This window comes from Abramis brama (genome assembly GCF_963993115.1).
Source record: "Abramis brama genome assembly, chromosome: 7".
In the NCBI taxonomy this organism is placed as follows: domain Eukaryota; kingdom Metazoa; phylum Chordata; class Actinopteri; order Cypriniformes; family Leuciscidae; genus Abramis; species Abramis brama.
This window is the reverse complement of record NC_139969.1, coordinates 17,984,098-18,011,409: the sequence shown is the minus strand read 5'-3', so window position 1 is coordinate 18,011,409 and position 27,312 is coordinate 17,984,098. Positions and strand designations below refer to the sequence as shown.

The 27,312-nt window shown below is 36.9% G+C and overlaps 3 protein-coding genes across 5 annotated transcripts; all 3 read right to left on the bottom strand.

Moving 5' to 3' along the window:
* Positions 1 to 4,017: 4,017 nt before the first annotated feature.
* Positions 4,018 to 9,845, bottom strand: ttc19 (tetratricopeptide repeat domain 19). 2 transcript variants are annotated; one of them, XM_084119102.1, is made up of 10 exons: positions 9,548 to 9,845; positions 9,276 to 9,361; positions 6,777 to 6,887; positions 6,178 to 6,216; positions 6,001 to 6,057; positions 5,759 to 5,820; positions 5,558 to 5,652; positions 5,325 to 5,479; positions 4,980 to 5,142; positions 4,018 to 4,541 (listed from the first exon to the last, which is right to left on the bottom strand). In XM_084119102.1, the coding sequence occupies exons 1-10, from the start codon at positions 9,822 to 9,824 to the stop codon at positions 4,375 to 4,377; spliced, it is 1,212 nt and encodes a 403-aa protein (XP_083975228.1). In that variant the 5' UTR covers positions 9,825 to 9,845; the 3' UTR covers positions 4,018 to 4,374. The 2 variants fall into 2 exon arrangements, with proteins under 2 accessions (XP_083975228.1, XP_083975229.1); XM_084119103.1 differs by having other exon boundaries at positions 6,777 to 6,882; positions 9,548 to 9,583.
* Positions 9,846 to 10,720: 875 nt separating this feature from the next.
* Positions 10,721 to 19,717, bottom strand: faim2a (Fas apoptotic inhibitory molecule 2a). 2 transcript variants are annotated; one of them, XM_084119535.1, is made up of 12 exons: positions 19,614 to 19,717; positions 17,249 to 17,411; positions 16,967 to 17,100; positions 15,094 to 15,158; positions 14,953 to 15,006; positions 14,799 to 14,849; positions 14,619 to 14,658; positions 14,462 to 14,499; positions 13,612 to 13,699; positions 13,433 to 13,528; positions 12,818 to 12,871; positions 10,721 to 12,733 (listed from the first exon to the last, which is right to left on the bottom strand). In XM_084119535.1, the coding sequence occupies exons 2-12, from the start codon at positions 17,403 to 17,405 to the stop codon at positions 12,587 to 12,589; spliced, it is 924 nt and encodes a 307-aa protein (XP_083975661.1). In that variant the 5' UTR covers positions 17,406 to 17,411; positions 19,614 to 19,717; the 3' UTR covers positions 10,721 to 12,586. The 2 variants fall into 2 exon arrangements, with proteins under 2 accessions (XP_083975661.1, XP_083975662.1); XM_084119536.1 differs by having other exon boundaries at positions 17,249 to 17,408; positions 19,614 to 19,693.
* Positions 19,718 to 20,677: 960 nt separating this feature from the next.
* On the bottom strand, positions 20,678 to 26,952 carry abcf2a (ATP-binding cassette, sub-family F (GCN20), member 2a). Its single transcript, XM_084118755.1, has 15 exons — positions 26,851 to 26,952; positions 25,749 to 25,932; positions 24,955 to 25,167; positions 24,659 to 24,841; positions 24,070 to 24,241; positions 23,748 to 23,843; positions 23,143 to 23,245; positions 22,955 to 23,050; positions 22,733 to 22,852; positions 22,546 to 22,635; positions 22,330 to 22,440; positions 22,150 to 22,212; positions 21,615 to 21,743; positions 21,310 to 21,513; positions 20,678 to 21,186 (listed from the first exon to the last, which is right to left on the bottom strand). Exons 2-15 carry the CDS (start codon positions 25,891 to 25,893, stop codon positions 21,070 to 21,072), a joined length of 1,842 nt encoding a protein of 613 aa, XP_083974881.1. The 5' UTR covers positions 25,894 to 25,932; positions 26,851 to 26,952; the 3' UTR covers positions 20,678 to 21,069.
* Positions 26,953 to 27,312: the final 360 nt, after the last annotated feature.

Below are 27,312 nucleotides of genomic sequence, written 5' to 3'. Positions count from 1 at the left end.
ATGATCACTTAACAGTTTTAGTCCAAAAAGATAATAAATGGCAATCATAATATGGTCTTATTCCTTCATCAGTGCCTAACAGCAAAGAAGTTTTGTTGAAGCAGATATCATAAATTAAAAAAAGACATAAATAAATGAACATCTGAAAAAAAAAAAAAAAATTCCTTCCATGTGAGAGAAACCCATATTTTACAGAAGCAGTAAAACGTTCATAAAAATTAACCCTGGCTTGACATTGTTCATAATACACATCCAAAAACAAAAACAAAAACAGCAAATTCAATAATAACTCAGCATAAAAAATAATCAGAGGGGCTGTTGGAAAAATGACCTGCAGCTTTACTGCACTAACAGGAACTTTTGCCTGAAGCTACACACTAACCATGTGTGCATAGGACAAGAATTCAATAAGCAGAAGACATTATTGTTATAAACTGTCTAGCTTACATGGTTCTGGGCACCTGGCAGCTTGAATTTAAAAGTGAGTGCATAGAGAAATAATTAACCAAAAACAATAAAAATACAATATAAAATACATAATTTTGTTTAATGGACTTCAAAGATGTATCATTATGCAACAATATCTCTTTCATTCATACTTTCTGCATATTAATGTTGCCATTTAATGGAAGTTTTTAGTCCCAATTCTTTCCTATTGTGATGTACAGCCAAAACATTATGGCCACTAGGTAGATTAGATGGTAAGTGAACGATCATTTTCTTGTAGAAAACGTGTTGGATGCATGCATGGAGAAATGGGCCAGAATGAAGACCTAAGCAACTTTGACCAAATATATATGGTCAGACTTCAGAGTTTCTCTGAAACGGCAAGGACTGGGTTGCTCCCAGTCAGCAGTGGTGAGAATTTACCAATAATGGTCTGAGGAGGGACAAACCACACCAAAAACTCATCGATGCGCAAGAACAACGAAGGCTATCCTGTCCTGAGCAAACTGACAGAACGTCTTCTGTGGCACAAGTCACACAAAATTTGAATGATGATTAGGAAGGAATAGGAAGAATCTGTCACAACACACAGTGCATTGCACCCTGATGCATATGGGGCTGTTTAGTCACAGACCCGTTCACAGCCGAAAGCCCCTATAATGGGCACACACGTGTTGGAACTGACTTTGGAGCAATGGAAGAAGGTTGCCTTGTTCGATAAGTCCCATTTTCTTTTACATCACATGGGGAAGTGATGGTACCAGAATGCACTGTGGGACGACGACAAGCCGGTGGAAGGACTGTAATTCTCTAAGCAATGTTCTGTTGGGAATCCCAGTGTCCGGCCATTGGACATCAATTTGACTCCTGCCGCTTACCTAAACATTGTTGCATCCGAGTACACCACTTCATCATGACAGCGGTGTTCCCTGGTGGAAGTGGCCTCTTACAGCAGGATGTTGCGCTCTTCCACGCTGAACACATTGTTCAGGAATTGTTTGATGAACATGATGAAGAGTTCGAGGTGTTGCTCTGCATGGCCTCCAAATTCCTCAGATCTCAATCTGACTGAACGTGTGGGATGTACTGGACGAACAAGTCTAATCCAGTGCGGCTCCACCTTGGAATAAAGGATCTGCTGCAAATGTCTTGGTGCCAGATACCAGAGGACACATTCAGGGGTCTTGTAGAGTGCATTCCTCGTGGATCTGTTTGGCAGGACGTGGTGGACCAACAGCATATTTATGCAGGTGGTCGTTATGTTTTGGGTCGTCTGTGTATATTAGAGTGAAACGGCTTCTTGAACATGAAAAAATGTAGGGCGGGACTTGATTTTGTCTATCGGGAATTGATTGGATTGTTGTTGTTTGCTATTGCTGCAAACTCATGTGAGTGACAGATTATTTTGATAATTTTTTTTTATGTATACATACATGATCAAGGAAATGAAACCTGGTTGTATCTCTTTCAATTAACAACAGCAACAAAAATATCCTGGATTTACGTAGACTACATCAAAATATATAATTACTTTGAAAAGAAAAGAAAAAAAGAAAAGAAAGCACAATAATAAGGTTAAATCATATCTTTGAATAAGTCATAATAATGCATAATTCTTTTTTCATAAGTATAAGGGATGAAATAAAAGAGTTAAATTGAAACAACTTAAGCCATTTTTGCTTGTTAATGAAGAGTTTTGCACACAAGATAAAGAGATTAACAACATATTTAAGGGACAGCAGCTTTGGGTTTTCATTAAAAAAAAAGTTCTTTAAGGTTTAAGGTATGGTTCACATTAGTAGGGCTAAGAACATAAGTACTCAGCCCAAAATGTATTGGTTATACTACAATTACAAAATGAGCAGCTGTTTCTTCAACAAAACCACAAAAAGAGCAAGTTTCATCAATATCAGAATATTAAGTATTTTATAATGTATTTCTTATGTGAGTGACAGATCGATCCCGCCATCATGTCAGTAAAAACGTCATAAGGGAAGATAAGAAATGTCGCTGCAAGAGGGAGGGTGAGTTATTTTGATTCAAGATTACCAGGGCATATGAATAAAAAACAACTTTATAATAAACACTGCAATATTCCATATAAAAAGAAGAATTGTTCATTTTGATTTCATGGTGACTTTAACAACTGAACTGCAAAAACAGTCAAAAGTCATTCTCTCATACTTCCGTGAGAGTAAGAGGACAGGAAATCATGCGGTGAAAGGAAAGTGATCACAGCCCAATGGAAAGCTCATGTAAATGATAATTTTCCTCCCCTCGGACTTGACTAACTAGCAATTGTTGTAGAGAGCAAGAGTTATTTTAGTTGCAAAACGGAATAAACAAAATCACCAATGCTCATTGGTGAAAATTCAGAGAGGAGGATATACACAAATGAATATTTGTATACACAGTGGCCCTAAAAAAGCATTTGGATAAATTGATGAATGTCATAAATGTCCATGTTAAAAATAGATTTGATGTGTTATTCCAATTCCCACTGCACTTTCCAAAGGGAGGTTAAAGTCAAATACAGCACAAAGGCAACAAGATTTCAGGCCTAAAGGCATTGCACAACATGACTCACAACATTAATTTCTGTGCCAATATAAACTTTTTCTTTCACCCTATGCCCCCCTCCCCCCTAAGACTGATATAAGATTGGCGTTTAAATGAAAATATGAGCTGCTCTTATCTGATGAGCCACACTCTATGAGATTCTTAATTACTAGTTGAGTCATGTTGATCTCAGCCTCATGATCCCACTGCATCTTTTACCACCCAGGCATACGGCAAGACCACACTCAGCCCAAATGCATCCTTCTTCTTTATTAAGATGGCATTCGCTGTTCCCACTATTAATAATTACAGGTTTAAAATATCATCTGTGGATTCGAATACATTGGTAACATGATGACACAGCAGGTCTTCTAAAAGGACTTGTCGAAAACATCTTTAGTGAAGCACAGAACAAATCGGACGGAGCTTTTTTTTTTTTTTACCTGTAGAATGAGAAAATATATAACTTTTATTGAGAAAAAGAGCATCTTCTCAAAGAATAAGACCAACATTTGACTAATGGTTTAAAGAGTGAAAAGGATTCAAGGCCAGTTATTAAGTAACCAGGTTAATCTAATTTTCCTTTAAATTGACGCACTAAAAATAGCAGAGAAACTTCTAGGCACCAGCTTCACTTCGGTCGCACATTTTGAAAAGCACTTGATATTTTCATTAAAAAGATATTGTCAGCTAAACAGTTGTAATGTTTCAGTGTGGAAGTTAAATTAGATATTTAAGGTTTTATGTATTACAGGTTTTTTTGTGCTTTTTATGTATTGCTTCAAAATCCACAACCAAATATCCTTTGGTAAATGAAATAAAGACAGACTGAACAGAAACTGAACTTAGGTTCCTGCATCTTGATGTTTAAAGTATTGACTCAATTCAACCTTTTAGACTTGGGTTGAACAACAAATCTGAACATATACTGACCTCTACAGGGCATTGCTAATGTTCCTGATAAAGAAAGCACTGCATGCTTTAGGGTGTCAAAAAACAACAACAACAAAATTTGTTCATAGGTTTATCAAAATCACTTCTCACATCAAACACATTAACACAACCTGGCTTTAAATAAGATTACATGTTTCATTGCACATTATTTCAACAGACAAAATGATGTACAGTATTTCTGACTTATCACTCAGTCATCAGTCCACCAGTCTATCTTCCCTGATTCTGTTTTACAGAGAAATAATTTAAGAGCAAGACTACAAAATAAGTCTAATGGGAGGTAAGGTATAAAAAGGGCATTAGACAATGTATGTTGTGTACTGAATTAGAGGTTGCGCAAAACTGATAAATTTGTCTTAATGTTGTGCTCTACTCAAGTATATTATACGTCCAGTCAGGAGTGTTTTGTTTGGATCATTGCTTGATCTCCTGTTCATCAGTTTTGCTCTCCGTTTGGCCGTCTCTCCTGTTAGTCAGCTCTTTCAGTCCCTCCTGAAGCTGCTCAACAGCCTCTTCATCTCCCGCTGCACGTGCCAGAGCCAGGGCTTCCTCATACAGTTTACCAGACTCCTCAAACTCCCCTGGTTAACAAAAGACAAACAACATTGACAATTGTGCATCCCTGAGAATATCTTCTAGAATATTTTTTAATCTTTATATTATAATCATTTTATTTGTAATTATAAAACAATATAATATAATATACACAAATGTGGGGTCAACAATATTTTTTAAGCAAGGCAGCATTAAACTGACAGAATTGTTTTTTTAAATAAATGCTGTTCTTTTTAACTTCAAATTAATCAAATAATCGATTATGATTTCTACAAAAATATTAAGCAGTTGAGCAACTGTTCAACATTGATAATGATAAGAATATGTGTATATATAATATATATATATATATATATATATATATATCCTCCTTGCCCCGAACCTTTGAATGGTAGTATGTGTTTGTGTATATTAAAACGATTTAAAATTGTAAATGTCAGTGTAACTAAAGCGAGCAGTTGAACCTTTGTGCATGAGAATTCCTGCCATATTCCCAAGCAGAACATGTTGATCAGGGTGACCCGCTGCCTGTGCAAGCTCAACGGCCTTCTTTACATGAGCCAGCGCCTCATCGTGCTTCCCCTGCAGGTCCAAAACGGTCGCCAGATCACTCATCAGAACCAGGGTCTGAAACAGATTCATTACACAATACCATTTAATGGGACAAACACCTTCTTGCCACACAGACCATCAGAAGATCTTGTACGACTGGAAATATTTTGATTGAATAAATATGACTATAAGATATATGTACTACCAGTACATTTATACTTGCAAACCAGTGTAATGTCTTACAAAGGGAACGTCACCTGTGGGTGGGACTCTCCCTGCTCCTCCTGGCAGATCTGCAGCGCATGCCGGTAATCCCTGCAAGACCCTGTGAAACGACGATTAGCTGCCAAATAACGTGCCCTCGCATCCAGACTGAGACCGAGCAGCAGCCTGGTGTCTTTGCGCTCCTCATCTAATTGAAACAAACATTTAGTAAGAGATCGAATAAAACACAAATAACCTGCTTGCACAGGAAGTCAACAGAACATACCTGACAGGCTTTCTGGAAGAAGGTCCTTCTGTTTCTCAATCTTGGCTTCTAAAGACTCAGTGCAGAACTGGAAGCCATGCTCCGCCAACTCGTTCCTGGAAATGAAAAGTACGAGTTACTGAACAGCGCAGAGGTTAACAGGTCAAATGAGTTAACTGTTTATCCCCCTTTTCACTCTTTCAGCAGAGGATCAGAACTCACTTGTTTTGAGTGGCATATATGCTGGCCAGCTTCAGCGACATCTCAATCACTGCATTGTCATCCTTTTGAGATAAAACAGGTACAGACGATTTAAAAAAAAGACTGATCGCATTTCTCATTGTTTCTGATTTGTTTATAGGATAATTAATCAACCAATGTTCAGAAATGAAGGAATCAGTAATGAGCATCGCATACAAAAGTAATTACACGCAAAAAAATATTCCAGCATTGAGTGTTTTTACCTGTGGTGTTCCCCCTGACAGCATGAAACTCATGGCTGCTTTAAACAGCTTCTCAGCCTGCAACAAAGAACAACCAACAGAGTCACATGCTGACGTTCACTACAGATGTACATACTAATGTAGAGCACCGAGTCAGTGGAGTAGGGCAGAGGGAAGATCTCCCTCAACCATACTCACATTATCCAGCTGACCTTGGACAAAGGCAAGATTTGCCATCTGTGAAGAGAGAGGAACATTAAGCTAAATTATGCTCTCGTTTAATCTTCATTGTCATGTAATATATGTGACCCTGGACCACAAAACCAGTCACAAGGGTCAATTTTTGGAAATTGAGATTTACACATCATCTGAAAGCTGAATAAATATATTCCATATGATGTATGGTTTGTTAGGATGGGACAATATTTGGTCGAGATACAACTATTTGAAAATCTGGAATCTGAGGGATGCAAAAAAATAAATCGCCTTTAAATTTGTCCATTTATGTTAGTGATTTTGCTGCATCAACTCACAAAAATCTATATTTTTTACATATTTACTGTAGGAAATTTACAAAATATCTTCATGGAACATCTTTACTTAATATCCTAATGACTTTTGCCATAAAAGAAAAATCCATACAATGTATTGTTGGCTATTGCCACAAATATACCCGTGCGACTTGTGACTGGTTTTGCGATCCAGGGTCACATATTGTTTAACAAGGAGAACTCTAGGAAAAAATGGACTGGGCTAGGTGAAAAAAGAGGACAAGACAAAGGACAAAAAAAACATACCAGGCTGTACGTATATATAATGGCATCATTACTGTGCATCTGATGTGCCAGCCTGACAGCTTTGTGTAAGAAAACATTGGCTGCGTCCAGTTCCCCAGTCATCATGCTGTACTGTGAAGGAGGTTAAGTAACATTCAGTCTTATAAAATAAACATTATGAATTTTTTTTTTTTAAATATTAAAGACAGAAATGCATGACAAGATTTTTGTTCCCCGTTTACAATCTACAGCCATGGTCAAAAGTTTTGGCAGTGACATAAATTGTGTTTTTCAAAGTTTGCTGCTTCAGTATTCGTAGATTATTTTTTACATGTTCCTATGGTAAACTGGAAAACAGAGATAAATATTGCATAAGATTTTAAAGGCTTTTATTGGCAAAAATATTCAATATATGTAAAGAGTTGATGTTTACATTGTTGACCCTTCTTCTTTATAGCCTCTGCAATGTGCTCTGGCATGCTGGATATCGCCTTCTGGGCCAATTCCTGACCGATGGCAATCCATTCTTGCTCTGTTAATGATCGGAGTTTATCACACTTTATGGGTTTCTGCTTGTCCACTCATCTTTCGAGGATTGACCACAGGTCCTCAATGGGATTAAGATTAGGGTATTTGCCTGGCCACGGATCCAAAATTTCAATGTAATGATCTCCGACCCTCTTCACTATCACTCTTGCCTTGTGACACGGTGCTCCATCATGCACCTTCGCTTTGCTTCGTAGACAGAGTCTGGCATGGCATAATTGAAAAGCGTTTTCTTTCTCGCGGGGGGGCGCTTGTCTGAAGTTTAAAATCATTGGTTACCCGTAAGCCAATCACATAACGTTTGGTTATGGCGTGTGTTATGCGCATGCTCAGCCGCATCTAACTTCCACTGTAAACACATGTATGATGCGAAAACAAAACCATAGAGCGAAATACCGGAGTGAACATGGCTGTGAACGACTTTTGCAGATTATGTGAAGTAAATCTACGCATCCACGGTACAATCAGCGTTTACGTCACGGCTCTCAGCCCGCCCTCTGTTCGTTGATTGGCCGGCTGTTTTCAGGCCGGAGGAAAACGGAAAGCTCTGACGCTGTCTCAGACTGAGTACAGAAGCGAAATGAAATTGAGCGGAAGTACGAAGTCTGACATAGTCAGGCTAACACGGTGCTCCATCATGCTGGAAAATGCACAGATCATCACAAAATTGCTCCTGGAAGGTTTTGATACCATTCTTTATTTCTAGTGGTGTTTTTGGGCAGAATTGTGAGAAAGCCCACTCCCCTGGATGAAAAGCAACTCCACATAAGGCTGGTCTCAGGATGCTTCCCTGTTGGCACGACATGGTATCGTTCACCTTTTCTTTGCTGGACAATAGATTTTCCAGATGTTCCAAACAGTCAGAAGGGGGCTTCAACAGAGAAAATAACTTTGCACCAGTCTTCTGCTGTCCAATCCGTGTACTTTCTTGAGAATTTCACTCTTTCCTTGATGTTTTTTCTTGGAGAGAAGTGGCTTCTTTGCTGCCCTCTTTGACAGCAGGCCGTTGTCGAAAGTCTTGGCCTCACTGTGCTGCATATGCACTCTCAGTCTCGCACCCACACCTGCTGCCAATATTGAGCAGCTCTGCACTGGTGGTGATACGATTCCTTCAACTCTTCAAGAGGAGACAGTCCTGCCGCTTGCTGGACACTCTGGGATGTCCTGAAGACTTCTTCACTACAGTTGAACCTCTCTCCTTGAAGTTCTTGATGATCTGGTAAATGGTTCTTTCAGGTGCGATATTCTTTGCATCAACTTCCTTGCATGCAAGACCATTTTGATGAAAAAGATGATGGCTGCACGCCTTTCTTTGGATTTAACCATTGCTTAGACAAGAACACAATGATTGGAAGCACTTCTTTCCTCCTTTTATAGCACTCAGTCTGTTCTTATAATCCAATCAGAATGATTGAGTGATTTTTACCAGACTATCACTCGTTCACAGATGATAATCAGTGAAATGATGTTAGCTATTGCTTTTTGCAAATTATTTAAAATGCTCAAGCAGCATGCTTTGCAAAACACAAAATGTGTCACTGCCAAAACTTTTGGTCATGACTTTAGACGAGGAAGCGCTAGTTGTTGAAAGTCAGAGCCAGTCTGCAGATTTCGGATGACAGATTTACCAGAAAATTTTGAAGTGTATCTATATAATAATAATATATTTACAAAGTGAATGATGACTAGTGTTTAAAATCTGTTCCCTTTTAGAACAGATTCTTAGAAAAAAAACAGTGCCCATTACTGAAATGTCTTCTATTTTACATATTTCTTTTATTTAACACAAATTATTTAATCACAAATGACATGATCAGAATAACAAAGCAATAATTTGAACTGAAAAAAAAAAAAAATCGTAGTATTTGCTTTGTTTCACACAGACTACGCTAAGATAAACGAATGAAGATCAAACTGTCTTGATGTGATACCTATATGTCTGATAAGAGAGAACTCAAAAGCATCACAGTATACCTTGGCTTTCTTCAAGAGCAGAATAAGCTCATCCTCAAGTTTTTGTTCCTCAGTCCTCTCATCAGAGCTTCCAAAAAGTGAAAAGGCTGATACAAAAGCAAATCAGAGTGTCAGATCATTTCAATCATTATACAGAGGTCATCCTGGGTCGAGGTGGTTTATACATTACGTAAATATCATGAAACACTGTAATGACATCACGCATGTTACGTCATGTGTCAAATGCAGATGCTAATGTTTTCAATTCACACACAATCTGCATGTAAACTCACCCATGACTCCCCACGCAAGAGTCCACCTGCTGAACCCTGCCGTGTCTGAGTGACGCTTCTCTCTGGTGCATTGAGAAGAACTGACACACGGATGCCATGACCGTGACCTTCTGTGCCAGCGGCTCGACAGCACAAACACCCCAGCCGACTCACGCAGCGATTTAATTCTTGCAAAAGATAAACTGGAACCGGATACATTTCTTGTACAGTCATTTACACAATGCTTCAAGCGAGCTACCTGTGCAGCCAGCAGCCGACAGTAAGAGCGCAGCGCCATGTTTGTGATTAAGCAATGACGTCAGGCGTGGTGGTCACGTGACCCGCCCGATTTATTCTATGTTTTTTTTAATGAATTTCGCACTGAACGTTACACTATTATTATATATTTATTTATTTATTTTATTTTATTTATTACACTATTATCTTTAATGTCTGGCAGTTCAGATAGCATTCCTGTAAAATCAGTAGTTTCGTTAAAAAATATTTTTTACTATTTTTTGATACATTTTGTCCCTTTTCTAAGAACAAAATAGGTGTTTTATTTTTTCCTTTTTTTTCTCCAGAATATTGTTTTAATTGGTAAAACCAAGGCAAGAACCAGTTGCTTAATTACATTATCCTGCAGGAAATGACTACATTTTTGGTTGTAAAACAACAGCACAAACATAAGAGGTTGAAAATAGTCCATAAAGGAATTGTTCATTAAAAAAAAGAAAAGAAAATTCTGTCATCATTCATTTACTCACCCTCAAGTTATTTCAAACCTGAATGAATGTCTTTCTTCTGCTGAACACAAATAAAATATATTCTGAAGAATGTAGGTAACCAGACAATTGATCATGGACCTCATTGACTTCCATAGTAGGGGAAAAAAACTGGAAGTCATTGGGGTCCAATCAACTGTTTGCTGTTTGGTTACCGAAATCCTTCAAAACATCTTCCCTTGTGTTCAGCAGAAAGAAACTCAAACAGGTTTGAAACAACTTAAGGGTGAGTAAATTATGACAGAATTTTCATTTTTAACTGAACTATTCCTTTAAACATCATCTTAAAAAAGAAAAAAGAAAGAAAGAAATAGCCAGGTCTACAGATGATATTCTGGACCTAGTACTAAAATACTTATTTTAAAAAGTTACTGAATACAAGGAATAAAGCATACAAAAGACACATCAATTTATGATTTACTGTTCTATTTATTTATTTTACTAAAGCACAAATGAGGTTACAAAACAACACACTATCCTGTTATGACCCACTGGCCATTCGTTTTTTAACAGGAAAAATTATAAGGGAATGCTTCGTACTGATGTCTTTTCAGTTCTAGGTTAGCACACAGCGGATCTCTGTATCACAGTTCATGCAATAATTTTAGGTTAAACGTATTCATTTGTAGACACAGAAGTGCACAGAAAGAGAGAGATAGGAAAGGCATAGGGTGATCCATATACACAGTCACTCACACGTAATATTCACATGAACAATAATAACTTCACAAAACAAAATTATACAAATCACCTCATATTTCAATCCTTCCTCTGAAAAAAAGCTTTAAATTAAGCTGTCTGTAAAGCCTTTATACAGTTCATCTAAAAACGGGAACAAAGTTGCACATGTGAAATGTCCATCTAAAAGCAAAACATAAATTTGTGTTCTTTAAACTGCCATTTATTTGAATAATAATAATGTAGGTTAGCATAGCCTTCATTCGAGAAATAAAGTGTATGGGTATGTATCTTTCTACCCAAATCTCTTATAATCCACTGCAACAAATACAACATCTATCCATCAAAAAGATGAATGTGTAGTTTACAGAAACGGAACAAAACGCAAGCAAAGAGGAATGTCGATAGAGTGTAAATTACTTAAAAACCTATTTCAGTTTTCAAAATTAAGGAATGTTTTCCCAAGTTAAAATGTTAACACACTCTTACATCAATGCGTTCATAAGAGACAAGAGAGGTATATTAAAGCCCATGGAAAATAAGCCCTATGTGCTTGAAACCAATCATAAAGTACATTAGATCATTTTTTGTCTCTTCTGAATGTAACAAGTCGTCTCTTTTCAAACAAGTCAGCACCTGATAATTCAGTATCTAAAACATTTGACTTAAAGGTGAATAAAAGCAATTTAGAGTCTTGAAAATGAGTAAAAACTCCCAAGCATCACACACTTATGAGTTAATTTACCAGGGAATTTACATACATATATTGCAGACCTCACAACTGACCCGTTGGACTTGGACCAAGTGCCATCATCTAAGGATGTTATATTTGGCACACAATATATATTTTTTATAAATCTGCACTGGCTTCATACAACAGGACTGAAACCTCATTAGTAACCAGCATTCAGAGGCACAAAATATTTACTGACCGCAACGAGTTCCTGTAAGGTCCAGCTTCAGACCCCCAGTCAAGAGCAGGTTATTGCACAAGATGAAAACAAAGTGTCACATACGGGCCTCTCTGGCTCTGGTATAATTTTACTGCACAATGTTGCTGATTGACAAAACTCAGTTTGAAAAGACTGTTACACATTTAGTGCCAGCAAGGTTTAAGATTCATTTCAACTATACAACGTGCAAACGAAGGGATAATAACCATTGACAAGTACTGTCACTATATTCCCCACTAAATCACACTCAAAAACACATTGATTTTTTTACGCATTATAGAATGCTGGAATTCTAAACGTTTTTATGCAGATGACCTAGGGCATTTCAAATCACTTTAAGTGAAATCACAAAAATGATGTGCAGTGATTGTCTACACCCTGCATGTGTACATCTGATTGGTAGTATGGTTCTCTTGCAGCAAGGGTGCATACTAGGTGTGCAAAGAGCTGCCTAACCATGACCAGAAGGAAAATAACAGCACACATCAAACTTCAACTGCCACACAGAATGAAGGAAGACTGTTCACTCCTCACCAAACCTTGGAGTAACTGAGAAGGGTGGGTGTGTGTGTGTATGTGTGTGTGTGTGTGTGTGTGAATGTAACAGAGGACAAAGGCTCAAGCCCAGGCATAGCATGAACACCTCACTCCCGGCTCCCAAAGAGCTGAAGGAAAAAGAGGAATATGTAGACCACATCCATGTAGAGGCAGATGGCTCCAAACACATGCTCCTCTGGGTTCAGAGAGTACCGTCTGTTGCCAATCAGCAGCTGCATGTCGAACGCCAGGAACTAAAGCATAACAAAAGGAAAGATTATTAGATCTTGTATGAAACACATAAACCTGACAATATTGCATAACCAAAGGGTACTAACCAGAGTGAAAACCAGAGCGCCAAATCCAGCATAAGCAGTATGCAACCAGGGTATCTAAAACAACAGACAGAGTAGACACTCTACGGTTGGACCGATATCAAAATGATGGCTTCAGTATGATTTCAATATAATACGTTTTTAGTGATTATAGCCTCATTCAGAGTGTCAGTCCAGATCAGATTTTTATGCATTTCTGATTGGAATGCAATCCTATTTAGCAAGTGTGAACAGCAAAAACAAAACATATGAAATGCAATTTTTACAAATCCGTTTTGAGCTATATTTATATGTGGTTTCTCTGATCAGATTTTGCGTTATGTCACTTTCTCATGCCAGGTAAAACGTAAACATCTGTACTGAACAGAAAACAGATAACATCTGTATTGCAAACCCCTCCACGCTGCTGTTGTTGTTGTTTATGGCCTATACCTACCATACAGGACACACAAATCATATCTGAACAGTTGCGACACACAGTGTGGACAGTCAATAATTTAGATCAGATTCCAATCGGATACACAAATTATCGGATTCGGACTGACAGTGTGAACAAAGCTATTGGCACATCATAATAGTGACAGCTTCAAAGTAATCTATATCTATTTAGCAGCTTACATATCCAAAAGGTGCAGTAAAGAACAGCAGAAGCCCGGTTATCATCAGCACCATCATGAGAGAGAAAAGTAATCCGTGACAGGTGGTGAAGTCAACCTAGATGACAGAAGACAATGCTCTATCAAATGACACATAAATGAAGCACTTGACAGAAGCCGTTTAAGATGAAATGAGCTCACCCTGGACTGGAAACAGAAGAGTGTGATGGCCAGACACACCAGTGCTGTGATGCCCACACTCAACATCACCACTTTGGTATTATGGTAGCTGTATATAGAAAGAGTGAAATTAGTGCTGCAAATTAGACACACACATATTCTTGTACATCTATCTTTGAGAGGACATTCATTGACACAATGCAATCTCTAGCTGTGAGTGTGTGTTAGAAATCAGGAATGGTGAGAGAACATTGTGCTTGGTATGTTTAAATCACGTCTGGCTAGCACGCTTCTCGTAATGTTTACACAGTGGGCGGAGAGTAGGCGTCTTTTGTGGCAGTTCAAACACATTCGACCACATGAGTGTCTACACTACGAAAGCAATCCGGTCTAATGCGTTTTCGACTACCTATGGCGGTGGTCTAAACTAGACAAGCTCAAAACGTTTTAGACCCAGTTTACACCAGTATTTAGCGTTGTTCACTTGAGATCGGATTGACAAAAACACATCTTAATAACAGGTGTAAACAGGGCCTAAGAAAGACAGTCCTCACAAAGATAGTTGTACAAGTACACACACACATATCTCAATACAGTTAACTATAGCAGTGGCAGTGTACAAGGCTACAATTGGGTTCATTTTCTCTCGTACTTTACTATTTAATGGATTGACCATAGTGACCTTAATGGTGTGTATAATAAGAGCAAGGACTCTAAACTTTCAAATTTTGAACATCCACTAACATTTTCTAGTCCAGAGATCTAAAAATGAAAAAATAATTCATCTTAATAATTATAAAGAATATTTCACCTCTAACAGTGGTCCATTTTTTATATTAATATAATATAATATAATAACATTTTGTCTTACCTGGCGAGCATGCCAGCCATATAGGACATTGCCAAAGTCTAAAAATATAAAACAAGAATATGCATCCTTTTCTTTTTAAAGTTAAATGATAGTGAATACTTGTTTATAACATTTACTATCATTTAACTGGTGAACTAAAGAGAACGAGATTACTTACAAAAATGGCTAGAAGGATCATATTGGTTGGGTATCTTCGTCTGCAGATGAAACACAAACACTGTTCAATAAGTGATGGATATCAAAGAACCTCAGAGTTCCTGATATCACACATCTCCTATGTAAGCCAGAAGGTGAACTCAAATACAAGAACAATGTATAACAAACAGTATCTGTTTACCGTGCGTTTGTGCTGCACACAAGCATCAGGTATGTTCCCATGAAAGTCATGCTGGACAAAACATAGCAGTGTTACAAACATAATTCATATATAATTAATATAAGTTCTAAAGCCTCTAAAGAGGAAAGAGCACAGTTTATAATAATTCACTTACTATGAGGTCAGATAGAAAACCCGGTTATACTGTACAAACTTCCGGACTGGCTCACTGTGAAAGACAGGACAGTCTTCAGTGACAGTGCTTTCTTTTAAAAGTGGAATAAATGGATAAAATTGAGTTGTGTGTATCAATTACCAAAATGTGAAGAGTGACACCACACTAAATGTGACCATGAGCTGAACCATGAGGATACAGAAGACCTGCAAAGAATATATATGCTTTTCATAACTAGAAGGTTTGTACGCTGCTGTTCAAACGTTTGGGGTCAGAACAATTTAAAAAAAAAAAAAAAAAAAAAAATATATATATATATATATATATATATATATATATTTTTTTTTTTTTTTTTTTTTAAGTATCCCATGCTCAACAAGGCTGCATTTATTTGATAAAAAAATACAGTAATATTTTGAAATATTACTACAACTTTAAACAGCTGTTTTCTATTTTTAAATATTTTAAAAGGGGTGGTTGATTATTATTTTCACTTTTTGTGTGTGTAATGTTGCTGATTGAGCAAAAACAATATCTGCAAAGTTACAACGCTCAAAGTTCAAAGCAAAGGGAGATATTTTCTTTTACAGAAATCGCTTTTTAAGGACTACAACAAACGGCTGGTAGGGACTACAGTGAGCTTCTTCAAGGGGTTAGTGACATCACTAACCCTAAAATTTACATATCTACTTGCACTCTAACGGTCAAGTAATGTCAAAATGCTTGTCTTGGCGGGTATTCACGTAAACACAGTCTGTAGTGAACAGTTGGGAAAGAAATCAGATGTGTGTCAATAGGATCTGTGCATTAGGTCTTAAATTAGCAGCCTAATACAGTAAACCTGCTGCTGCTGTCTGTGAAACAAAAGAAAATCAATTTATATTCAATTCATTTGAAGACTATACAGTGTTTTAGTTTTACATTTGATTACTCAGTTTCTGTATTGTTTCTCACAACTAAATGTTCACATTAAATAGATCTAATGTAGGCATACCTGATAAACTTGTTAAAATGACATTGTCAGAAGTTGTAGTGATGCTTTCTTTTCCCAGAAAGAATGTGAAACATATACATTGGTTATATCATTTTCAGTTACCGCATTCTTCTTCAATATCGTGCAGCCCTAGTCTTCACTGTTAAATATAAACTGATTCATAATGAAGATACAAAAGTGATTCAGTCAAAAGCAGTAAGTGATTTTCTGTTTTTTGTTTTTTTTTAATTAAATGAACAAAACGGTTTATTAAACTGCTTTCCCTTTAAGAACAAATGCACAGATCTAAAATAATGTTACACATCTGATTTGTTTGTGCGCCTAGGATATAACAGACTACGTTTATGTGAATACTTCACACGATGTGCATTTTTACATAATCCTGTGTGTATTCGACCATTCAAGCCCAATAAGCTGTGAAAGATATAAATGTAATATAAATGTAAAGACAATTGAATTCGGGATCACATGCATCTGAGACGCGACATCTGAACTCACGCTTTGGCTGTGTCCATTAGCACGAGCACCGGATTGAGCTTATCGGCTTATTGTGATTTATAACACTCTACATGTCAATAACTTTAAATAGTACTGTGAAGTTAAAGACATGTAACAGTTTAGAAAACCGATTTTTTTTATTTGTGAATCGATGCGAATCAGCAGAAGATAGAATTGCATTTTATAATCACCCCCCCACACACACTATTTAAAATTGTATAATATTTTAATCATATTTACTGTATATATAGAAGCAAATATATACAAATATGCTGCTATGAATAAAATGCATTTTGTTTGTTGTGAGACCAGTATAAATGTTGGCAGGCCGAGTAAAAATCTCAAATAACAGCCTCATGAGACCTAATTAACCTGAACATCTTTTTAATTATAAATGAGCAACAAACACATTAAAAGATATAGACTGCTTACTTGCATCCAACCCAGTTCATATCTGTTAATAATGTTTGAACTGTCAAGCAGACTGCAAATAGAAAAACAATTAAATGAGAACTTTCACACCTTCCTGATGAACATGCGGCGGACATTCTTGTCCTCCCAGGTGCTTCCACTCAGGCCATCGAAGCTGCTGCTGGAGCTCGGATCAGAGAAGGGTGAGGACATGTCTGCAGCATAAGCGTTGGAATATCCTGGACCTAAAGAGACATTTTGCACTATTAACAACGTTCAGAGAAGAAAGACATCATTTTATCCTAAGACTTTTCTTACAGTAAAGATATGGTTCCTTGCATATAAACATTTGTACATCCATATCCAAAATTGCTGTAATAAAATGGCACATACTAGGGCCGGGATGCACATAAGCCCAGCTGGGGTGCATGGGCATGGTTGGTGGTGGCATTGGGGGCAGCTGGGAAGCGTAAGTGAAGCTATCAGCTCCTTGTTCTTTATCTCCTGCTGTAGCTTCAGCATAGCTGGGTGGAGCTGCTGGCAGACTCATGGTCTACTGTAAAACAATAACATTCAAAAAATCATCTGAGAATGGAATCAAGAACAAGTAGATCTGTTATTCCAGCACCCTGGCTAGCATTAATATTTTATGCCACAAAGCCAATGGAACTTTGCAACTCTTCACCACATGAATTCCTTATGAACCTAAAACTTGGATCCTTTCCTATTTTAAGCCAATGGCAGACAAAGAGGTTAACCTTTTTTTTTTTTCAATTAAATAAATGTGCTATATTTTAGTTCAATCATGTTTTTTTATTTAATATTTTGTATTTTAGGGGATTTTATGATTTTATTTTTAAAAAGTAATAGAAATTTAAGTTTATTGTTATGAAAAAATTCACAAAAATACTATTTAAATTTTTTATATGATTTTCCAAAACATGCTTTACTCTAAACCTGCGAGAAAATCTTTTGTTGGGCCGCAGTACCAAACGTTTCCACTAGATGAAATTTGTTTCCCATTCATTTCCAAAGTTGTAATTTTTGATTGTGAGAAGCACAAGAGCAATATTTTTTTCAGACCATTTAACCTTTTCGAATCATGTCCATGATTCTTTTTTTCACATAGCAAGTGCCAAAACCTTTATCAAGTTTTGAACCATTCTGATAATTTTTTTTTTTTTTTTTTTAACTGGGCACAGATTATAATTTATAATGTTTATAAATCAATAGGGGTGTAACGATATCCTCATGTCACGATTCGATACATATCACGAAACTTAACTCACGATACGATATTATTGCGATACTCCAAGACATATGATAAAAGGTTAACAAAAAAAATACTGTTGATTAAAATGCTAGATTTGATATTACATTAGCTGTGTAAATGAATAGGCTTGGATTTGGTGCTGGAAACCCAATGCACAGGACAATAGTGACACCAGAATAACAATATTCATGATTCTGAAGCTGAAAATACAGAATTATTTTAGACGAATATGCTCGCACTCTTTCACTGACTAGATATATTTATAACGTAGGCCACTTTTACTGGTAACATAAGACCATTTAGCATTATCAGGACCCACAAATATTCCCCCACTGCATTATTATACATTATATTCAACATTATGTAGTAGTTTTATATAGTACTGACACTTAAACTCTGAAAATAATAAAGTAATTTTCATTTTGGGTGATCTATCCATGATACATATTGTTACATTTTTGTATTGCGATATATTGTGACACGATATATTGTTACACCCCTATTAATCAACCACGTGAAGCCTGACATACCATATGAATTAATAGTCTAAATAAAATCATATTTTTCTTTTTAAAATGTGTCATACTATTTCTCCTAATAGTCTTAGTAAGAAAATATTTAAATGCTTAGTTTTATGATCAAGACTGTAGTTTTATTTTGGGGGACAAAAGTTATAATGCAGTGCAGTACAATGATAATTGAGAGAAATAAACGTTCCAAAGATGCCTATCACACTTGATACGTATACATGTGTATATGTGTGGATAATTAAGTAAACATGGGTTGCTACAGTCTAGTAAAAGTTCATTTTGAAATATTACTAATAATATAAAAAAATATTCTTACGTTTACTTTATAAAAATCATTAAATATTTGACAGCAAAAAGACACGTGTACCATGACCTGATGGTGGAAATTTACAATTACAATTATACTAAAAGGTTTTTTTGTTGTTGATAATATATATATATATATATATATATATATACAAACTATAAATAAGAGGACAGAAGGCATGTAGAACAATTGTGTACATCAGGTTTTCTTCAGCAAAGTTGTAAATCATACTGATAATTAAGAGGCGTTAGAAATTCTTGTTTCAAAAATACAGTAGTTATACAGTTATTATAAATAGTAAAGAGAACATCAGTTTAGACTCATATTGATCCGGCTAGTGCATGTAAGTTAAGTTAGAGCTATCAAACACAAAGCACAACAGTCTTTTATTCTAAATTATTAGTCTTAACGAGGGGAGTAAGTTACTGTTATGCTGTTATATATATACTAAAATAATTTGCACCAGGACTGATATAAAGGTTGACAGCGCTTAGCTTAGCTAGCACCTCGGTGACACTTTTCAAGCCCATTCTATCGTGCAGGAGGCGACAAATGCTTTGCGCATATACGAATAACGTTGTTAGAACCTACATCAAAATGTAGGCTCTAACAAATTAATTCTAGAGTAAGCTCTGTATTTTAACTTACCTTACTGTAACCGTTAATGTGACACTCGAGATCCAAGTAAAAACAATGAACTCAATCGTTCAATGACGTACTTCCGGTGTTTCCGGAAATGACAAACGCGAACCGTTGGCAACCTGGAAAATGTGAAGCGATGTTGGTAGAATTTCTTTATGTTTTTTACAGTGAAAACATGTCCTGTTGGATCTCAATGCAAGTTGAAAAAAATAACTCACATTTAGAACACACATTTATCACACATATATTTTTAATAGAATCAGAAAGAGCTTTATTGGCAATTTGGCATATGTTGCATAGACATATGTTGTGTTTGTTTTGGTGACAAAGCAGCTTCCAGTACACAGAGACAACAACAAGTATACAGATAGTAAAATAGAAAATAAAGATGTGAATAGACAAAATATATAAAAAAAATAATGTTAACAAAATTATCCATAAATGTAAATTCACAGGAAAGAAACAATGCCTCTTAGTTTTTTTTAGTTTTTTTAATACATTACATTGAATTAATCTAGCACTAAAACAAAGGCTACTCAGTGTAGAGACATGTCACCATAGCAAAAGCCTTTTTAACTAGTGAGTTGCCATATTATTTCACTCTATTAGTGAGGACATGGGTTAGTCATAATTTAGATTTTTTAATCTCATAATTAAGTCATAGATTTGCTATGTCAAATTTCTTTTTATCTCGTAATTATGACTTTATTTTTAATTATTACGTAATTATGACTCAATTTTTCTTATGTGGCGGGAATGGGCTTCCATACATTTGGCCCTCACAAGTATATCCAGGCCTGTACACACACAAAATATAAATGTATGAATAGTATTAGAGAAAAGATAACAAGGAAAGTAGGTGTGAATTATTTATATATATTTTTTTTCTGTAATGTTTTGTAAAATATTTTTCTCTGAATAAAGACTGTTGTACATTTATTAATCTAAATTAGATTGCAAAGGTACAGATGCATATTTCAACTATGTAGACACAGAAACGTAGATTCTCTGCTGTTCTTGAGAAAACTGTACAAAGACAGAAACCAAAGAAAATACACAAGCCAAATCAATTAATGTACGCTTTTTTAATTAGACATCTTTATGGCAAATACAGCTCTAAACAATAATTGACAATAAAAAAAACCTCATGAAGAGTCCTTGAAGTTTACTTTATCGTTCATATTAGTCTTTGTCCTGTAGACCTGCCCTCCACTAGTTTAAAAATAAAAATAAATTTAAGTGCACAACCATGGTTTTTAATAGGTTTTTCAAAAGTAAAGTCCAAATAGTGTGATGCATGTTAACACACAAAAGAAAACATGACTGAATTCCCCTTGCAAGCCCAGCAACTGACTCGGGTCTAACAAGCATGCTTGTATTTTTCCTGGAGAGCAAAAGTCTGGTTGGCAGAGATGTTGGAAGTTCGAACTGTCATCTATGTGATGGGGAGGCGCTCTACTGGCTATAAATCATGCATCTGTTTATCGATTTTTGATTTCAGATGTTCCTTGTAAGCCAGAATGTCCCTGCTCCATTTTGTGATGGTCTGCTTTTCACAAACCCAGATCTCCTGAGCCACCTGCAAGGAAACAAAACAATATTATTAAAATGTAATCAAATCAACTGCATTAGCTTGACAAAGAAAACATTAATGACTTGTACAACAAGATGGGCAAAAACCTAACTAAAAGCTTCACATTACCTGCTGAATAAGCCTGAAGTCGTGGCTAACCAGCATCATTCCACCCTCAAATTCGTTGATCGCCTCAGCCAGAGCATCAATGGTTTCAATGTCAAGGTGATTGGTCGGCTCATCAAGAAAGAGCATGTGGGGAGTCTGCCAAGCCAGCCAGGCAAAGCAGACACGACACTTCTGCCCATCAGACAGATTCCTAATGGGGCTCACCTAGTTTAATAAAATAAATAAATAAATAAAAAGTCTGGGCTTCACAGATTAAAAATCAAAGTCAGTCAAAAAAAAAAAAAAAAAAAAAAAAAAAAACCTACTTGCTGTTTGCCAGTGAGTCCATAGCGGCCAATGATTTTCCTCATCTCTTCCTTCTCCTTAATCTCAGGGTAACACTTCATCATGTATTCCAGAGGTGAAAGGTCAAGTTCCAATTGCTCTGTTAGATGCTATAGAAAAAAACCCCCCGCAAGTTAAATACTATTAAAAATCAGTCTAAGTGCCACAGAACTAATTATGTGGCAGATTCTAATAATAATTCTAATAATTTATTAAAAACTTTAGTTTTCACATATACATACAAAATCAGAACATCTTCAAAAACAAAACTGCATCTGGGTTGCTCTGACAGATCAGCTAAACGCTTCGGTCTAGTTTTTGTCAAAGCTCTATCCACAACAAGAACAAACTGCTTGATGGAAGAGCTACAATTCGGCCTTTTGTTTACATCATGTCATCAGAAACAACCCATAGTAAAAAAAAACAAAAAAATTATAAATAAACATCTTCACTATTTTTATCATCATCATCAACCATTATTATATAAAAGTGTCATGACAAATTGTCTGAACAGACCTGATGATATCGCCCAATCTTCACATGGGAGTGTTTTCTAATCATACCGTCTGAAGGCAGGAGCTGAAAGAAGAGATGATGCCTTACAAACCACGATACTAAAGATTCCAAACCACATAAAATGCATGCAACCCTTTGTATGATTTTAGGTTTATACATTTAAGTTAAAACATTCCTTACCTCTCCAGCAAGGAGCTTCAGCAAAGTAGATTTGCCAGCCCCATTGGGCCCTACAAGGGCCACCCGTGTGTCCAAGTCAATCCCAAACTCCAGGTTATTATAAATATGCGGCTATATAACACAAAAGGAGACATGTGAGAACCTCAATCCAGAGAAGGATGCAACAACAGAAATGTGTGTAAAATGTGTTATTGAAGATTAGATGGTTCTGCGTACCGTATTATCCGAATACCTGAAGCTGACATTCTGAACCATAATGACAGGAGGGGGGATCTTCCCACAGGGAGGAAAATAAAATGACAGGGTCTGAAGAAAAAGAAAAAGTAATTTCTACTACTGACTAAACAAAGGATTAAAAAGGCAAATGACTGATCAAGATCAAGACAGAAAGCTCTTTTCTCACCTTGTCATTCACAACACGCTCAGTAAGACCAGAGGCGACCATCTTCTGTAGCGTCTTCTCTTTACTCTGAGCTTGCCTGGCCAGCTTGGCAGATCCGTGACCAAACCGAGCAATGTAGTTCTGTGGATCAACAGGAAAACATTTAAATAACCACATCAATTACAAGCTGAGCAATTAGAAAAGGGCATAGAAGATTTGAATATACATATAGAGATCGTTTACCTTCATGTGTGTTATCTGATCCTGCTCCCAGTTAAACCGCTTCATCTGATTCTCCTCCAGTTCCTCTCTGGTCTTTATATACTGGTCATAATTACCCTTTACACAAGAGGATGAATGACAATAAATGAAGTTGCACATTTGCAATTACAGGAAAACAGCTTTACAGGGGAAAGAATTAGTCTCTTTACCGTGTAATATTTAAGCTTGCGCTGGTGCAGGTGAATAATGTTGGTACAAACGCCATTGAGGAAGTCCTGGGAATGGGATATTAAAACCAGAATTCTTTTAAACCTGTCAGGGGAAAAAGAAACAAACTTGATCATACAGCTCTCAGCATGGTGTTTGCAACAATAACAGAAAGAATGCATTTCGTAATGTAACGGTTACACTTTATGACAAGGTGTCCATTACAGTGCATTTAAACAGTCAAGTAATGAGTTTCATTAATTAACATGAAATTACTTTAGATTTTAATTATGCATAATTTGTTATTACTACAGCAAGTAAATGTAACGTGTAACAAGGACACAGTAAAATAAAGTGCTACCGTAACCTCTTCAAAAACAAAACTGCATCTGGGTTGTGCTGACAGATCAGCTAAACGCTTCGGTCTAGTTTTTGTCAAAGCTCTATCCACAACAAGAACAAACTGCTTGATGGAAGAGCTACAATTCGGCCTTTTGTTTACATCATGTCATCAGAAACAACCCATAGTAAAAAAAATAAAAAAAATCTAAAAAACCATTTGATTTAATATTCTGTCATAGACTTGTTTTAAAAAATAAAGACTTACTGGCTGAGCTCTTCCTCCAGCCACACACATGCATCCAAGTCCAGGTGGTTTGTTGGCTCATCCAACAGCAACATGAAAGGCTTGAGGAACAGTGCCCTGAAGATTAAAAAAAAAAAAAACAACCACGAATGAACCAAGACTTCGAAGATTGTTGAAAGATATGCAAATGCATTCATTGAAAGAGCTAAAGGGATCAGAAAATTCGCTTCGGACAGTTTTTGTCATTGCACAGTTAGCACAAAGCAACTGCGCTATCATTCGGCCTTTTGTTACATCATCTCCCAGGAGCTTTGAACTTCTGAAAGAGATTCTGAAGACTCACCGAGCAAGAGCAACACGCATCCTCCAGCCACCGCTGAAGTCTTTGAGTTTCTTCTGCTGCATGGCAGCAGTGAAGCCCAGACCGTGGAGGATCCGCGAGGCCCTCATCTCCGCTTTATCAGCATCCAGTTCCTCCAAACGCTCATACAGCTCCATCAGCTTCTCACATTCAGCTAAAATTTGACAAATTTAAAGTTAAATTAAATTCACAAACATTCAAATAAGCATAATAAACACATAAGTGTTCCTCAAGGAGATTCCTTAAACACAGTGCAGAGTTAAGAAGTCTTCTCCAACTGAGATATTCAATATACCACGCCTAGGAAAGGAAGCTGTTACAAAATAAACAGTTCCTATGAAAACGTGGAAAGTTGTATTGACCTGACCAATTAACAGATTATTTGAAAAATGTTCACTATACATACACTCATTACATATTTACCCTCATTGGTTCTTACACATCTTGGGATCAAACAATTGATGTTGAAAAAAGTTGATGGTTTTGAACAAGTAAATGCCAATTTTCATTTCCAGGCGAACTATTCCTTTCAAACTACTCCGTGTGCATTTGATCAGTTTTTGAAACTCACAATCCTCATGAGCTAGTCGTTCAGCCTCTCGCTCCAGCTGGATCCTCGCCTCATCTACCTCCATCACACACTCCAGAGCGGTCTTCTCACTTGGTGCCATCTCACGGGTCAGGTGGTAAATATCTATGTGCTCTGGAATCGGCACCTCCCTGTGACCAATTGCTGACAGCAGCATTGATTTACCTACACAAAAGTTTAAATGCAAGTCAGTTATTTATGAGCATGTAAACTGAAATCACTTCTAAAGCCAACAAGTGGAGATTTATTAGCCCAACATGAACAGATTCTACACTTACCAGTTCCATTGAGTCCGATAAGGCCATATCGACGGCCAGAGTTGAGCTCCAAACTAGTGTCACTGAGCAGCTCCTGTCCGTGAAACGTGAGAGACAAGCTGCTGATGTGCACATCAGTGCTGTTGGGATGAGATGCCAACACGCCAGTAACTGCACGGGCCTCAGTTTTCTTCAGCTCAAACTCATCCAGCTCCTTCGTCAAACTGGCAACCCCTAAGATAAAGAGAGAAAAAGAAGATGATTCAAATAGATTTCAAGGAGGAAGATAAAAAAAAATTAGTTTTGAAACACTTGGTGGGCCAGAAACTCAGATTTACAAAAGTTAAAAGGCATGGTTACACAAACACAAATGTTCAACATGAAATTCGGTCCAATATTCCAATGCGATGTCAGTTCAGATCAGTGTGTAAAAAACAGCAGAACAAAAATGCAAAGTCGCCCTCTTATCACATAGGTGGCAATTATAGAAAAGCAGAAATATCCTCGTAAAGGTGTAGTCACATTAGCAATTTTTTGGCAAAAAAAATCATGGACTCAACCGGTGGAAAATTTTTCTCCCTCCCACAAAATTCCCAACGGCATGGATTATTAATAAAACGGGATTTTGCCTGCAAAAATTCTCTCAATAACGGTAAATGTGACTGAATTAAGCCAAGCATTATTAACAGTTTTCAAATGCCCAGTCTTTAAGGTTTACCAAATAACACCAAATTCAAGAGTACAGAGACGATTACACCAAATATTCATCTGGGTGTGAACAGGCCTTAGAAAGGTCTTTTAATGACTCCTCTTACCATTGAACTCAGCTGCTCCGTTCTGCTGGTCCTCTGGTTTCTCTTCATCACCATCCACTCCATCCTCTGGTTTCTTTGTACGTTGGCGAGCTTTGGCTGCTTCTTTTTTCTTTGCCGCCTTCTTTTTTGCTAAATCGGATGGCATTTTAGCTGCAGATCAGAGGAACAGAGCACTTCTGAAAATCTGAGGGAGAGATACAAAAAGATTAGTTGGAGGTTAAGATGCTCTACTAGGACTAAAAAAGAAGAAGAAAAAAAAAACATTACAAAGTACACACTGTTCCCAAACGACTTCCGGTTCAATCGACACTCGATTAGTCACTTACGTAGATTTTGTGCTTAAGGTCTCTTTTCTCATTTGTATTCTGATGACATTGATCATATTGTTAATACATTTTGTATACAAAGTTGTATATATCATAAACATGTATTCTCTATGTTTTGCAAGAAAAATAAAAAGGTCTTGTTTTAACAAACCAAGCTTCAGACAGCAGAGGGCAGTGGTTCGGCTCGGCTCACGTGGAGTACAGTCGGCCAGTACTTTTCCCTGACGCAGTCTAGGCGTATTACGGCAATGATAAAGTGATACCGGCAAAAAAAATAACCTATTACACGAACGATATCGTGAGGAGTTCGGAAAGCACAAATGGCCGATGATATAGCGACATACCATCGCTGCTGCTCTCAAGAGGAAAAAAGGTGTAGGGTTAACTCTAAAGGCCCAACCAATGTGCCACTTCACCAACCATGCTAACTCTAGCCATAACGGTGTATCCCAGATCACGAGAAAATCTTACTCCCTGGACATAGAACAACTGCAGTTTATATTTTTTTAAAAATGCGATAACATTTGTAAAAGAGGTATCAACCGATAAACAATGTTAAATTGGTTGAGGGGCGCACGCGACTCTCTTGTCCCCACGAGCTAGCCGGCGAGCTAACAGCCGGTAAAACTAGCCTGTTAATCCGAAAGATGTCCGGACAACAAAACTAAATTAGTAAATGAGGTATGATTTTTTTTTTTTAGACATCGATCATCAGAGAGATGGATGACTATCACGAGTAAATAACGAACTTTTGTTGAATTAGGCCGTAATCTTACCTAGATCTATTCCTGACGAAGCGCTACTAGCAGCACCGGAGAAGCGGTCTCATCTCATGGCCCGCGCTACAAGCTGTGTGAGGCGCGTGTCACCAATACCGGCACGGCAGCCAATCAGATGCCGATGCATAATAAATCTCCACCCACTCATTTGCATAATAGCAAAGCCGCTCTCTGTTAGCAGTTTTCTTGTAGAATCACTCGTAATCTCTGGGCCTGTCTTGTTTCCCGGTTGAGTCACACAAAATGACATAAAATTAGTAATGTTCAAATAGCAGTTAATGTGAATCATACAGACCGGACAATTACAAGGTTATGCTATTTGCTCATGATTTATTGTTCATTTTTTTCTTAGAGGAAAAGATAATTCTGTCAGTATTTACTGACTCTCATATTTTCCCAATCCCCCTTCACTACATCTGTGGAACAAAATCATTCAGACTCGTTTTATGAATTGGACCA